This window comes from Sarcophilus harrisii, chromosome 3 (assembly GCF_902635505.1).
Source record: "Sarcophilus harrisii chromosome 3, mSarHar1.11, whole genome shotgun sequence".
Taxonomy (NCBI): Eukaryota; Metazoa; Chordata; class Mammalia; order Dasyuromorphia; family Dasyuridae; genus Sarcophilus; species Sarcophilus harrisii.
The window spans coordinates 605,532,706-605,547,373 of NC_045428.1; the positions used below are offsets into that span (position 1 = coordinate 605,532,706).

General features: G+C 41.8%; 2 protein-coding genes across 6 annotated transcripts in view; one reads left to right on the forward strand and one right to left on the reverse strand.

Moving 5' to 3' along the window:
* LOC100914984 (zinc finger protein 454-like) overlaps window positions 1–14,668 on the reverse strand; it is a 388,067-nt gene that overhangs the window by 313,155 nt on the left and 60,244 nt on the right. The window lies entirely within an intron of this gene.
* The window catches only part of LOC100917426 (zinc finger protein 665-like), a 46,251-nt gene that overhangs the window by 26,497 nt on the left and 5,086 nt on the right, over window positions 1–14,668 (forward strand). Inside the window, exons 1-3 of one of the 4 annotated variants that reach the window (XM_031963969.1) lie at window positions 639–861; window positions 2,336–2,476; window positions 5,141–5,267. The exons of 1 other annotated variant lie outside the window; for it this stretch is intronic. In XM_031963969.1, coding sequence (XP_031819829.1) covers window positions 2,444–2,476; window positions 5,141–5,267 — 160 coding nt within the window. In that variant the 5' untranslated portion in view covers window positions 639–861; window positions 2,336–2,443. Of the gene's footprint in view, window positions 1–638; window positions 862–2,168; window positions 2,477–5,140; window positions 5,268–14,668 lie in introns of those variants that run through there. 2 more of the 4 variants (XM_031963968.1, XM_031963970.1) reach the window with 2 other exon arrangements.

A 14,668-nucleotide genomic window follows, 5' to 3' on the forward strand; every position in this document is an offset into this window, starting at 1 on the left:
TAGTGCTGCCGGATCCATCAATGCGTTCGCTGACTAGCAAGGCCGACGTGACGGTCCCGCCTTCGGTTTTTGTTCCAGTAACGGGGCACTAGGTAACAGCCTGGACAGTGATCTGGGAAAAGGGAAACTCGTGACTTGTCGGTCAGCATTCACCGAGTCATTCAGTGGGATCCAAGTGGCAGGATTCTCTGGGCCAAGCTCCCGAGATTTCTGGAGGCTTCCCCACCTGGTTCCTTTTAGTTCTGGGAGAAAACGGGGCGTTCTCACATTCAGAGCATGCGGCACAACGGAGTCCCCGAGCTTTGCCAGAAGCTTCCGACGCCCCTCACCCCCGGCGCGCCTGCGCGGGACACAGTTCTCCAAAGCACCAGCAACCCCTGCAACCTCTGGTTCCGTTAACTGGGCTAATTCACTAAATCTAACCGGAAGTTTCCCAGTGAGGGACCAGAGAGCTTCGGTTCCGGGACCAGTATTTGTCCATAAGCGGGACTAACAGGCCTCGCCCCGCAGCCCGGCCCGGGGAACGGGGGGATCCCGGCTCCTCTCCCGGCCCGAACCGCAGGTGGGACTCGCGTCCCCAAGCTGCCCCTCCGAGTCCCGCCGCCCAGCAGCCCTTGGGCGGGGGGGGGACACGCCGAGTTCCCATTTGGAGGGAAGGGCGCTAGAGCGCTCCCAGAAATGACGGACTTTAGGACCCTGGGGAAGAGGGCCCAGAACTGGGACCGAGGGGGAGCTGGGCTCAGAGGGCAGCGGACCCTGCGGGTCGGGCCGGGGAGTTCGGTCCCCAGCCTCGGGTTCCGGCTCCGCAGAGGCCTTTACTCCTGTAAATGAGGCTCCTGGAATCCACTACGGCTGCCTGAGGTGAGCGGGGGGCAGCGGCCGGTCTTTGGGACTTAAAACGGGCCGGTCTCGGAACCGGGGCTTGTGGGGGATGGGGGGGAGAAGGCGCGAGGGCTTTCCGGGAGGAAGAGGAAGAGAGCGGGGACCAGGGAGGGAAACGGAAATAGAAAGGGAGGAGAGACGGACAGACAGACAGACAGACATCCCAGGGCCCGCCCGAGCAAGGCCCCGATGTCCCCCGAGGGGTGGCTACTGACGGGGCGTCCCCTTTCCCACCGCCCTCGTGGGGTCCCCGCTGCCCCAGCGCCGGGAGGGCCGCGAGCCTCGGGCTCTGGGGCCGCCTGGGGAAAAGCGCCCAGAGGCAGCCCTCTGATCCTGGGGCCTGGGAGGATCCTCCGGGGCCCAGGAGGTTCTGTTCCCCTGGGAGTGGTGCGGGCCGCAGCCCGGCTGTTGAGAGTCTGGCTGCATGCGGGCTCCCAGGCAATAAAAGGGAAATAAAAAAAGATAAAGGGGGCGGGGCTTGCTGGAGATCGGGAGCAAGGACAGGTTAGAATTGTTCCACCTTCCCCAGGCCGGGCCCGGGCATCCCCCCCCCCTTCTCAGCCCTTTGGGGGAGGGGAGCTTCTGGGGCCGAGGGCCTCTTCTCCCTGCCCCCCCCAGGCTGCCGATGGAGGGGGTAAAATTGATATTTTCCAGCTAAAATGCGGCTCGTTTTAGGGAGAGTCCGTTGCTGGCCACGAGGCAAAGGGACGGGGCCACAGCCTCCCCTGCCCCTGGGGCCCCGGAGGATTTTAGGGGAATCCACGGGGTCCTTTCTTAGAGAGAAACTAAAGCTGAGTCTAACGATTGGGGAGGGGATTTTTTTGGGGGGGAGGGAGCTTATTTTCAAAAGGAGTGGACATAAGCTGTGGAGCTTCAGCTGGGGGCCATCAGGCCAGTCTGGGCAATAAGCCTCTTCCTCCCCTCTCCTAACCCCCCCCCAAGCTTAACTTGAGAAAAGTTTGGTGAGTTTGAATTTCAAAGTCAGACCGTGGGGAGGCAGAAACGGAAGCAGGGCCCAGGGTGGCACAGAGAGAGCCGCTCGTTAACACTTCCCACGGCCAGATAGTATAGTCCTTTCTTCTGCGAGGCTGGGACACAAAGAGTGGGAAATCCTGCTGGAGAGAGTGAAAGGGGAAAGAAGGGGAGTGCAAGTATTGGGGGGGAGAGCTGTCAATCAAGACAGCCAGGTGGGTGTGGCCCAGGGACAGGCGGGCCCTTCAGGAAAGATGGGAATCCCGGGAAGGAGAGAGGGGTCTTTCCTAAAGGTGCAGGACAGAGATGGGGGAAGGCACTCCTAGGAGTGTGAGGAGCCAGGCTCAGTCCTTAGACCAGAAGCAGATTCTGTGGGAGCTGAGATCTCTCTGCCTCCTTCTCTCTGAGATCTCTGGGCCTCCTCCTGGGGAGCAGCCTCTCCCCACCGTCCCTGCCCTGACATCTCTCTCATTGTGGGCAGGTCACCATCAAGCCTGGGAAGGGAAGGCTCAGACCCCGGCCTCCCTCTCTGGAATCCTTCTCCCTCCCCAGCCCGGCTGGCAGAGCATCCAAGCCCAGAACCAGAGACATGGCCCCTGGCAGCCAGAGCCCCTTGTCCCAGGTGAGTGCGGTCCCTGCCCGGAGCTGAGCAGCCTCGGCCCAGGGGGCGTCCAAGAGAGCACAGGAAGCTTCCTTCTGTCAGAGGGAGGGGGACCCTGGCAGCAGGGCCCAAATCATCCGCCTGGCTCTGCCCATTTCTTGCCCTCTCAGACCTCACATCTGCTCTCAGGGCTCTGAGTCCCTCTCCTTTGCCAGGTCTTAGGTTAAGTTAATAAGGGTTTAGAATATGGCTCCCTGGTGCCAACCTCCGTGCTAGTAGGTACTGGGGAGGCAAAGGAACATAACGGAAAAAATCAGTTCCTGCCCATAAGGAGCTCTCAGGCTAAAAGGAAAAAACATCTCATCAGGTGTGTCCACACAAGCTCTGTACAGTGTAGATGGGAGGCACTCCCCGAGGGAGGAAGGCTCTAGGGGTTTGAGGCACCGGGAAAAGCTTGTTTTCAGAAGGTGAGACTTTAGCTGAGAAGAAAAAGAAGCTGAGAAGAAGGGTCTCCTGGAGACCCAGGAGAGGAGGGAGGACAGGAGAAAAGCCCCTAGAAAAGTCCAGGATCATCAGGAGGAGAGCACAGCTCCAGCATTGGCCTGGGCAGAGGCTCTTAGGATTCCAAGAGTGACAAACAAAAAATGGAGGCAAATGTGAAGAAGCAGCCGACGGGTCTGCCTCCCTCCCTGCTTCTGTAATCACAAGGCTCGGGGCCCAGTGGGGGGTGTTCTGGGCCTGCAGTCGGTCATCCCGAGTCCCCAGGGGCATCAGACACTTCCTGGCCCAGTGAGACGGTGTTGGCCCAGTGCTTGAGCCTGGCACGTGGAGGGCACAGGCGCCAGACTGACTTGGGGAGGTCAGAAAGTGGCCCCAGAAAGGCTCTCGGAGGTTCCGGGTGGTCCTGAACGCTGAACGAAGCAGGGTGGCCGTGGGGACGAGGCCGGAGCAGAGGGATCTGGACGTTACGGCATCAGGAAGGGAAGGACAAAGCCTTTCAGGGCCGAGGGCGAGGGGCAGTGAGACTGCTGGAGCCTGGGCCTGGCATTGGGACGTCTGAGCTGCAGGAGTTCTCTCCAGACCCTTCAGGGGAACCCAAGTCACTGAAGTCACTGTCCCCTGTCTGCCTCAGTTTCCCCATGTCTAAAACGAGAGCATCGGATACTCGGCAGTAACTGAGAAACTGCCAAGGAGCGAGTACGAGAGGAAGGAACAAAGAAAGGAGCAAGTTTCAGGCCGTTTGGCTGAGAAAAGGACTGAGGCAGAAGGAGGGCTCCGAGGGTGGGGAGGGTCAGGGCAGGCTTCCTTAAAGGTGGGGAGCTAGGGCTGTTTGGGGAAGCTTCAACATGGGGGGAGCTGGGTTTGGGGAGTACGAGGGGGCTCCTTGTAGGAAGTAGGTGATGGCCAAGTCTTGGACTTCTTTTTTTCCTGAGGCAATTGGGGTTTAATGACTTCCTCAGGGTTACACAGCCAGGAACTATTAAGTATCTGAGGCCAGATTTGGATCTGATCCTCCTGATTTGGGGGCTGGTCCATCCACTGCGCCACCTAGCTGCTTGGGGGCCTTTTAAAGCGAAACAAACAGCATGGTAAGCGGATGGGAGCGCTGGGCTGAAACCAGCCTTTGCTTAAGCATCTTCTATGTGGCACTTACTGTGTTAAGGCTAAGAACAGGGCAGGGATTCAATAGACTAGTTATCAGTGAATAAAAGCATGGCCTTCCCCTAGTGCTTTCTCCCCCTGAAGAATCATGAGTCAGAAAATGAAGTGGAAAGGAAAGTTTTGTGAATTCTTGGAAATCTAAAATATGAAGAAAAGACTAATTATTCTTAGCTCAGAAATGCAACAATGGACTTAATGGAAGCTAAGAATGAAATATGCCTTGTAAAGAGAAGATGAGTCAGATAATTTAAAGACAATTAAAAATTTTAAAAATATTTAAAAACAAATTTAAAGAAAAAAAGATAAAGAAAATTTAAAAAAAAACTAAAAAAGAGACTTTTTTTCTAAAGAAAGAATTGCTTCAAAACAATAGAACTTTTGTAAAAGAGATTCTCATCCTGCTCGAAAGTGGAAGACTATGAAATGGAGGACCGTCAATTGCCAAGTGCATTTGCCAGACACATGTTTTCTATTAAGCAGGTTGGAAAAATAGGCGACATCTTCCAGTGCTATGGGAGCATTTGCAGCTGGGGGCACTCTCTGTATGATATCCATCAATCTGCTTTTTGACACATTCTCTTGATTCCTGATCCCCAGGGTTCTAGAGTTCTAGTGGCACATTGAAATAATTTCTGTCTTTTTTATGCATTTGCTCAATCTCCAACCCCAGTTGATAAACTATTTCATTTTTAGCGAAGGAAGCAAACCCTCTTTTCCCTAGAGTTACTTTTTTTTTCTATAATTCAATATTAAATAGTGAACGTATTCGTTGCATGAACAAGTGAAGGTCACACAGCCAGGACATGTTAAGTGTCTGAGGCCAAATTTGAACTCAGGTTCTCCTAACTTCAGGACTGGTGCTCTATCCATCCCCTTACTTTCAAGTGTTGACTTCACACAAAATTTATGGAGTTTTAGGCAAATCCCATCTCAACTTCAGTTCCTCCTTTACATTGATGAGGGTTGGACTAGATGAATTTTGGAGCCTTTTAGCTCTAAATCAAGTGACTTTTGATGATTTAGGAGTTGGTGACGTTCAGGGACATTATTGTGGACTTCACTGAGGAGGAGTGGGGGCTCCTGGACCCTTCTCAGAAGGAGCTGTACAAGGAGGTCACACTGGAGAGTGTCCAGAACCTGCTGTCCTTGGGTAAGGACTATTTCCTCTCTTTTGTTGGTTTTAATTGTCAGGCCAAAATTTCTGGTCATTATCAGGAAAAAATTAGCGAAGAATTGATTCATACTTTATTGCTTCTCAGCCTCAGAAGCTTCAGTGAGTAGATCAACTCTCCATCCACTTTGGTCTTGGCTTGAAGCCTTTTCAAGTTAAATAATTTATTCTTAGTCAAGTAAGTAACTTAGTCAAGTAACACATATTCCTGTGATGTTCTTCCTCAATCTATGTGTCTGACAAGCTCGCTGAAAACTTTGTGATGGAAAGAAGGGGATTCTGATAAAAATTAGAGAATATGACAGGAAAAATCAACTCTTCAAGAATCTCCCAATTGAAGAAAACAAATTGCCTCAAAGTAAATTTTTTTTTAAGTTTTTTAAAAAATTATTTTTATGTATTTTAAATTTTTATTCAAAAATAAGGGGGAAAATTGGCTTGTGCACAGCAGAACATAAAAGATTCAAAATGTAAAGCAATAAATTTCTGTTTAAGAAAGCCTATATAATAAATACTGCAAGTTGTTTCAGTGATGTCCATCTTTTCTTCATTTCCTTATAGGTTTTCTTTTGTATTCCACTTTTTTTTAATTCCTATTTTCCCCTTTCTTTCCTCTTCCCATCCAGCCTTGAAGTAGGCTAAAATTAAAGGCATTTTAATTTTTGTACATACACATACACAAATATGTATATAGACATCTATAATCATATACATATAAACATATATTCATCTGCATTAATGTAAGACCATACTATGTTTATTTATCGTTTCTCTGAAGTCATAGTCTTAACATATTTTTCCAACTATTCCAACTTATTCATTTCCTACATCCTAAAAATATTCCAACCTTATACTGTGTTGCTCTTTTCCATAATCTAAAAAATTAGTGATCAGTATGGCTAAGAGTAGTTTCTTTATTTTTTTCTCTTTTTGATTAAAACTATTTTAGCTTTCACTCTGTCTGAGACCATGATTACTACCCTGGCTTTTTTTTTTTTAACATAATAAATTCTACTGCATATCGTCCTGTTGTGTTTATATATATCTATTATTTCTTATGCCTCTTGACTATTGCTTTACTTCTCACTAATCTGTCCTCCTATTACTGGACCTACCCTTCCAGCAAATAGCTGTCCCTCATTCGCTCCCTTCACCCTTTCTCCTTGCTCTCTTTTTGTATCTGAATTTAGAAAACTTTTACAACCTTCTAAATGTATTTGTTATATTCTCTTCATCCTATTACCTTATCCCATTCCCATTAATCTATCACTCTTAATGCTTTGACAACTCCCATTCTATTTCCTCACACTTTTATTTCCTTATAAGTTGGGGAGACTTTTATTCTCTTCCTAATGAATGTTTTTGATAGTTCTGTTTTGACTAGGATTCCTCTAAAATTCCCTTTCTTATTCTCTCCCTGCCACCAGCCTTTCTTTTCCATCTGATTTTTCTGTGGAAATTCTTACTTTTCAGAATACCATTGTACTTGGCTCTAATCCCAGTCTTCCTTGCAAACTGCCCTGTTATTGATGACAGGCTTGGACGCGTGGTTTATATTTTCATGTATAAAAAATAGTTTGTATTCAGCCCCTGGAAATTAGTCTTTGAGGTTCACTTGATATTTCTCCTGGATGTGTCTTTCTGCCACAAAATCCTGAAAGGCTGAAAGCCTGGCAGTTCATTGACTGTTGCTTTTCATTTCAGATTATGCTTAACTTAGCTGGGTCAGAGTGAATTCTGAGCAGCAGAAGTTGTCCTCCTAAGACAACTTGGTAGGACCTTGGGGAGCCTCTGACCTCGGGCACTGCTCTCTATCCCTGAGTCGTGGCCAGGGCCCCAGCTATTGTCCCAGTGGAGCTTTGGCCCAGTTGAAGTACAAATGCCTCTAGTAAGGCTCTGCTGAGCTTTGGGAGGAGTTTGGTTTTCCTATGGTTTCTGCCTCTTGAGGGACAGTGTAGGAGTCAGAAAGTTGAGGGGAAAGCTTGAAGCACCCTTTGCTATGGCTGGACACCAGCCCCAGTTGTACTGACCAGACACTGTCTTCGGCCATGTCTGTGTCCAAGAAAGAGTGAATTCACACCAGATGAGTGCTGTAGTGGGGTAGCAGATATCCTGCCAGCTGTGGGCACTTCCAAGAGGGCAGAATCCATGGTTTTGGTTCTGGTTTCTAGGCCTAGAAGTGAGAGGAGGCTTAGCATTACAGACTGCAGAGAATGGGAACATTTGCTAGGATAGTTATGGGGACCCTGGCCATGAATCAGGGCTGGAGAGGATTTCCCCAATTTGGGTCATCTGACAAAGCACATTAGAATCAAGCCCAGGCTATCACCCTCACACCTCAGGAGTAGAACCTGATAAGCATAATAATAAGTGACTTAAAATTAAATTGAGTTAGCAAAGGAGAAATACTAAATATTCAAAACCAAAAGAATTAAAAATAAAAGAGAATGTATGTTGTAAAAAAGAAATCTGGAAAAATGGAGGATGTTGACTGATTTAAGAAAAGTAAATGAATAGATGGAAACAATGGGAACTATTCAGCCTGGACTTCCATCTCCTACTCAATTGCCTAGAGAATCACCTCCTTGGGTTATAGACATTAAGGATTATTTCTGTTCTGTCCCTCTGGATAAGGAGGATATGAAAAGATTTGCCTTTCAGTGCCCAGTTAACTTAGCTGAGCCTTATAAAAGATATGAATGGACAGTTTTGCCACAGGGAGGAAAAAATAGCCCCACATTGGGCACCAAAATGTAATGTTTGGGCTAGCTTTCTGGAGAACCTTGGGATCAGCCCGAGACCTTGGTCATAGTGGAGAAGTGATGAAGGCAGGAGGGTCAAAGATAGAATATCCATCTTCCAGTCCATCTTAGCCCTTATATACCCTTATTGTAACTACATCATTACAGCACACTGATTATGTGTGAACTAGAGAACCATTACATCACCATGCTAAGTACTAAGTATATATGTGAACTAGAGAACCATCATGTCATCAGTAACACTGAGTCAACACGTTGTTTCAAATATACTTCTCCAAAGTTCCACCTTCTATAAATGTAAAATATCTCATGAGCAATTTAGCTGATAAAGAGAATGCATCAAAGAGAGATAATATAAGCATTGTTGGACTACTTGAAGGTTACGATTATTAAAAGGGTCTACATATGACATATCAAAAATTATTAAGAAAACTCACCCTGAAGTTCTAGAACAAAAGAATCAAATAGAAATAGGAAAAAAATCTACCGTGCGCTGCCTAAAAGAGATTTCAAGATTAAAACTTATAAGAATATCATAGTCACATTTCAGAGATCCTACTTATGGAGAAAATGCTACAAGGAACAAGAAAAAAAAATTTCATTACTGTGGAACTACAATCAGAATAGCACAAGACCTAACAGGTTTTACATTAAAAGACCATAAGACTTGGAGCATGTTGTTTTATAGAGTAAAGAAATTGAGACTGTGACCAAAAATGACGTACCCAGCAAAACTGAGAATGGAAAGAAAAAATGGACCTGTAATGAACTGAAAGACATTCAGGTGCTTGTGACAAAAAGACCAAAACTCAGTGGGAAAAAAAAACCACAGACAATCCAGGAGAAATATAAGGTTAACGCTAAAGACCAGTTATAAGAGACTCAATGAGGTCAAACTATTGACTTTTTATTATGGGAAAATGTCATCATTACTTGGGTAATTTGAAAGCAAAGCTAAGGATGAGTTAAGTATGATGAGTTGATTATAAAAAAATAAAATTAAACTGTGTAGGGAAAGGTAAAATGAAGGAATTGTCACAAACAAGTCTAGAAAGGAAGAATTGGGACAAAAGAAGCAAGTAGCCAATGGAGGGCTGCTGGTGTTTGAACTTTATTAGCATAGGCTTAACGGAGGAAGAACTAAATAAACCTAATTTAGACAAAGAAATTGATCAAACCATAAATGAGCTATTTAAAAAAAAACACTGGGACCAGACAGATATATAAGGAAATTCTACCAAACACTACAAAGTCAACTAATTTCAATATTGAATAACTTTTTGGAATTGTAGGTAGAAAAGGCATATTCCCAACTGCTTTTATGAATCAAATCTATCTAAATGAGGAAGAGTACAAAAAGAAAGAAAATTCTAAACCAGTTTTATTAATGGATAGGAATGCAACAATATTAGATAAAATGCTAACTAGGAGAATGCAATATATTACAAAGATTGTATATTTTGACCAATTGGGAATTATACCAGGAATGCAGGGATGGTTTAATATAAGAAAAATTATTCACATAATTGATTAGATCAAGAATAAAAATTAACAAAAATCATGTCATATCAATAGTAGAATAAATTTTTTTAAAAAATAAAATACTACATTCATTTCTATTAAAAAACACTTGGAAGTATAAGTACAAGTGAATTTTTCCTTAAATTGATTTAAAAACACCACCACCTTTACTTACAACTATTAGCAAGCATTATTTGTAATGGAGGTAGACTAGTAACTTTCCCAAAAAGATGTGATTTTCAACAAGGATGCTCACTGTTAACAATATTATTCAATATTATATTGAAAATTCTAGACATAACAATAAGAGAAGAAAAAAAAATAGAAGGAATCAGAATAGAGAATGAGGTAATAAAACTATATCTTTTTGAAGACAATATGATAAAATCCTTGAAATAATAAAAAGACAACTAAAAATAGTGGGCAAAGGTCAAGAATTTCAAGGGAATTAATGAAACAAAATGCCAATGAAGGTGGCCTAGCTATATCAGATCTAATACCATATTATAAATCAGCAGTCGTCAAAACCATTTGGTATTGGCTAAGAAATAAGAGTAGTCGATCAGTGGAATAGATTTGGTTCACAGGAAGAAATAGTCAATGACTATAGTAATCTAATGTTTGACAAACCCAAAGACCCCAGCTTTTGGGATAAGAGCTCACTATTTGACAAAAACTGCTGGGAAAATTAGAAACTAGTATGGAAGAAACTAGGGCTTGACCCATACCTAATACCACACACCAAGATGAGATGATTTAGACATAATGATATTATAAGCAAATTAGAATAACAAAGAATAGTTTACCTTTCAGATATGTGAAGAAGGAAGGAATTTGTGGCCGAAAAAGAGCTAGAATACATTATGGAATGATTAATGGATAATTTTGGTTAAATTAAAAAGGTTTTATACAAACAAAACCAATGCAGACAAAATTAGAAGGAAAGCAATAAACTGGGGGGAGAGGGATTTTACATTCAAGGGTTCTGATAAAGACCTTATTTCTAAAATGTATAGAGAATTGACTCAAATTTATAAGAATTCAAGTCTTTCTCCAATTGACAAATGATCAAAGGATATGAATAGGCAAATTTCAGATGAAAAAATTAAAACCATTTTTAGTCATATGAAAAGATGCTCTAAATAACTATTGATCAGAGAAGTGCAAATTAAAACAACTCTGAGGTACCACGGTATACCTCTCAGATTGACTTAGATGACAGGGAAAGATAATGATGAATGTTGGAGGAGACGTGAGAAAACTGGGACACTAATACATTGTTGATGGAGCTGTATACCAAAAAGATCTTAAAGGAAGGAAAGGAACCTACATGTGGAAAAATGTTTGTGGCAACCCTTTTTGTAGTGGACTGAATAAGTTGTGATATATGAATGTTGTGGAATATTATTGTTCTATAAGAAATGATTAGGAGGATGATTTCAGAAAGGCCTGGAGAGACTTACATGAATTGATGCTAAGTGAAATGAATAGAACCAGGAGATCATTATATTCGGCAACAAGAATATACAGTGATCAATTCTGATGGATGTGACTCTTTTCAACAATGAGGTGATTCAGACCAGTTCCAATGGTCTTGTGATGAAGGGCGCCATCTGCACCCAAGAGAGACAACTGTGGGAACTGAGTGTGGATCACAACAGTATTTTCACTCTTTTTGTGTTTTTGCTTGCATTTTGTTTCCTTTCTCTTTTTTTTTGTTTCTGATCCACGTTTTCTTGTGCAACATGATACTTGAGGAAATATGTATAGAGGAATTGCACATGTTTAACATATATTGGATCACTTGCTAACTTGGAGAGAGGGTAAAGGAAAGGGAGGGGAAAAATTAGAACACGGTTTTGTAGGGATGAGTGTCAAAGGTTATCCATGTATGTATTCTGAAAATAAAAACTTTAAAAATTTTTACAAATCATCAGGATATAAAGATAAAGAAATCAATCACCAATATCTTTCAGAGCCCTGCAAGAAGAGATAGGAAGAAATGCTTCATTCAGAATATCTCTAGACAGTATAAACTTCTTGGGAGTACACCTGCCAAAACTAACGCAGGAAGTATTTGAACTTGAATATAAACATTTTTTAATAGAAATAAACATGGATTTAAACAATTGGAGAAATCCTAGTTTTTCATATGTAGGCAGAGCCAAGATAATAAAAATGGCATTTTTTCTAACATAGATTCAGTAGTAATCGATAGATTCAATAGTATACAATTAAGTGACCAAAAAATTATTTTATGGTCATTTAATTGTATACTACTGAATCTATTGGTTACTACCAAAAATTATTTTATGGCTCGGGGAAAAGTAGCAATAAAGATCAAGAATATCAAAGTAACTAATGTAAAAAAATATTAAGGAAGGAAGGTTAGCAGAACAAGATCTTAAACTTTTTTATGAAACAATAATTATCAGTTATTTGATGCCAAGAAATAGAAAAGTCAATCAGTGGAACAGAAGAGACATGCCATTTACAGCATCAAGTTAATTATGGTAATTTTGTACTTGACAAGTATAAATATAAGTTTTGGGGATCAGAATTCACTATTTGGCAAAAATTCTGTTAAAAACTGTAAAGAAATATGACAGAAATGGAGCTTTGACCAATATTTTACATCATTTCTCAAAATAAGGTTAAAATGGAGAAAATGAGCAGAACCAAGAGAATGTTGTATACAGTAAGAGCAGTATTGGTTTTTTTTTTTCAAGATTTCTTATTTTTTATTTATTCTTTTTTCCTCCCCCTCCCATCTTCTAAGGCAATTGAGATTGAGTGACTTGTCCAGAGTTAGATAATGTTAAGTGTCTGAGGCAAATTTGATCTCAAGTCCTCCTGCTCCAAGGCCAGTACTCTATCCACTGTGTTATCTAGCGGGCAGTATTGTTTTAAAACAACATATATATGTCTAATAGTAGCTATCTCTTGGGCAAGTGTATAGGGAAGTATAATGTTCTTCTCTAAAATATAATGTTCTATGGGAGCAGGTTTCTTAGGGGGCTTCTGAAGGCAGCTTTAGTTTCAGTTCAGTTTAATAATCACCTCAAATGTAGCCAGGAGTTAAAGTCCAAATCCTTTATTTTCTCTTTCTAAATCTTGTGTCCTTCCTCCGGCCCAGTTAGCTTTCTGGAAGCCTATCTCTCTCCTTGGTTCCAAGAGCTTAAGCTGCCTTCTCTGGCTTATGAATCTCCTTGACTGAATCCTGGCGAGGCTCTGAGAGCCTTCTAGTGGCCTTCCATCTCCAGCTCTCTCCAAATCCAAAGGTTTGTGCATCAGTCTCCAGCCAACACAAAAGTGGAAGATGGAATGAATCTCTCTCCTCCTCTTAGACCTTCTAGTGGGCTTGTGTCCTAGTGGGCTTGTCTTTTAGTGGGCTTGCTTTTCTGGCCCTGAGACCTCCTCCTTGTATATGCTCTCTTAAAGATGTGAATCTTGTGGAATTATAGTAAGTACTAAGTACATTTTAATTAGAGAATCATTATTTCATCAATTCCACTTATTTAGCATCTTGTAAGAATCCCAACAGGGAAGGGAAAAAAAGTAACAAACAGAGCATAGACCAATATCTTACACCACTTTTGGATATGTGAACAAGATATAAAATTAACAATCATGAATTTAAGGACATAGGACATATTACCTATCACACTTATGGACAGGTAAAAAATTATGCATAAATAAGTGATAGAGTATGGTGAGGTTAGAAATGAATAATTTCAAATACATTAAGAACCAAGAGATCATTGTACACAGCAACAGCAAGATTATGCAATGATGACTTCTGATGGACATGCCTCTTTTCAACAATGACGTGATTCAGGCCAGTTCCAATGGTTTTATGACAAATGGAGAGAGCTATCTGTACCCAGAGAGGAGACTGTGGGGAATGAATGTGGGTAACACCACAGTATTTTCATCTTTTTGTTGTTTGTTTGCATTTTGTTTTCTTTCTCATTTCTTTCCCTTTTTGATCTGATTTTTCTTATGCAGCATGATAACTGTGGAAATATGTATAGAAGAATTGTATGTGTTTAACATAGATTACTTACTGTCTAGGAAAAAAAAAATTGGAACCAATATTTTACAAGGTTGAAAACCATCTTTGCATGTATTTCAAAAATAAAAAGCTATTATTTTAAATATATATAAAGAACTTTGTTAAATATATAAGAATACAAGTTATTCCCCACTTGATAAATGGTCAAAGGATAGGAACAGATAGTTTTCTAATGAACAATTTGTAATTATAAGAAAATATATTCTAAACCATTTAGCACGTTAGATTAGAGAAATGCAAATTAAAACAATCTTAAGTTATCATTTTGGGGATACTAAGTCATTCTTGGTAGAGAACCAATTTGTGAACAATCTGGAATGATGTCAAGTTGTAGATCTGGGTGTACCCTTTGACCCCTCACTACCATAATTAGGTGTATTTCATAAGATGACTTAAGGGAAAAGGAAAAGAACTTATATGTTGTAAAATATTTCTAACAGTTCTCTTTTTGCTGACAAAGAAGTCTAAATTGCAGGGATTCCTGTCAGTTGGAGAAGGGCTAGAGAGGGATTGAGTGCAACCAGCAGTAAATGTTTAGTGGCTTCCAGTAGTGATTGATGATGGTTTGTAAACACTATGGAAGTGTTCAGTACATCTCTTCAGGACTATGGCTTTATCAATAATCAATGTGGCTCCATCAGCACAGAAAAGCTAAGATCCACCTTAGGTCTTTGACCCATAAATAACCTTGAGATGACAAAAACACTTTGGATTATTACCCTCCATCAGCACTCTAATCTCTATTGTTATCCTCTATCAGCATCAAACTGAATTTCATTTGCCCTCTTACTGAATCCAGAATCCTGGGCCCTGAGTCTCTCTAAATTCTCCTCGCACTTAATTTTTTGGTGGAATTATATGCTGACTTCTTGGAGATGGATACAGTAATTTACTTTTAGGGCACATAAAGTTTTCATTTTTCAGTGCCTTCTGAATTTCCTCATCATTTTCATAAAATTAATTTAGATATCTAAAAATGTTCTGTTCCAATTGAGTAAATGTGATACTGTACAACAGTTCTG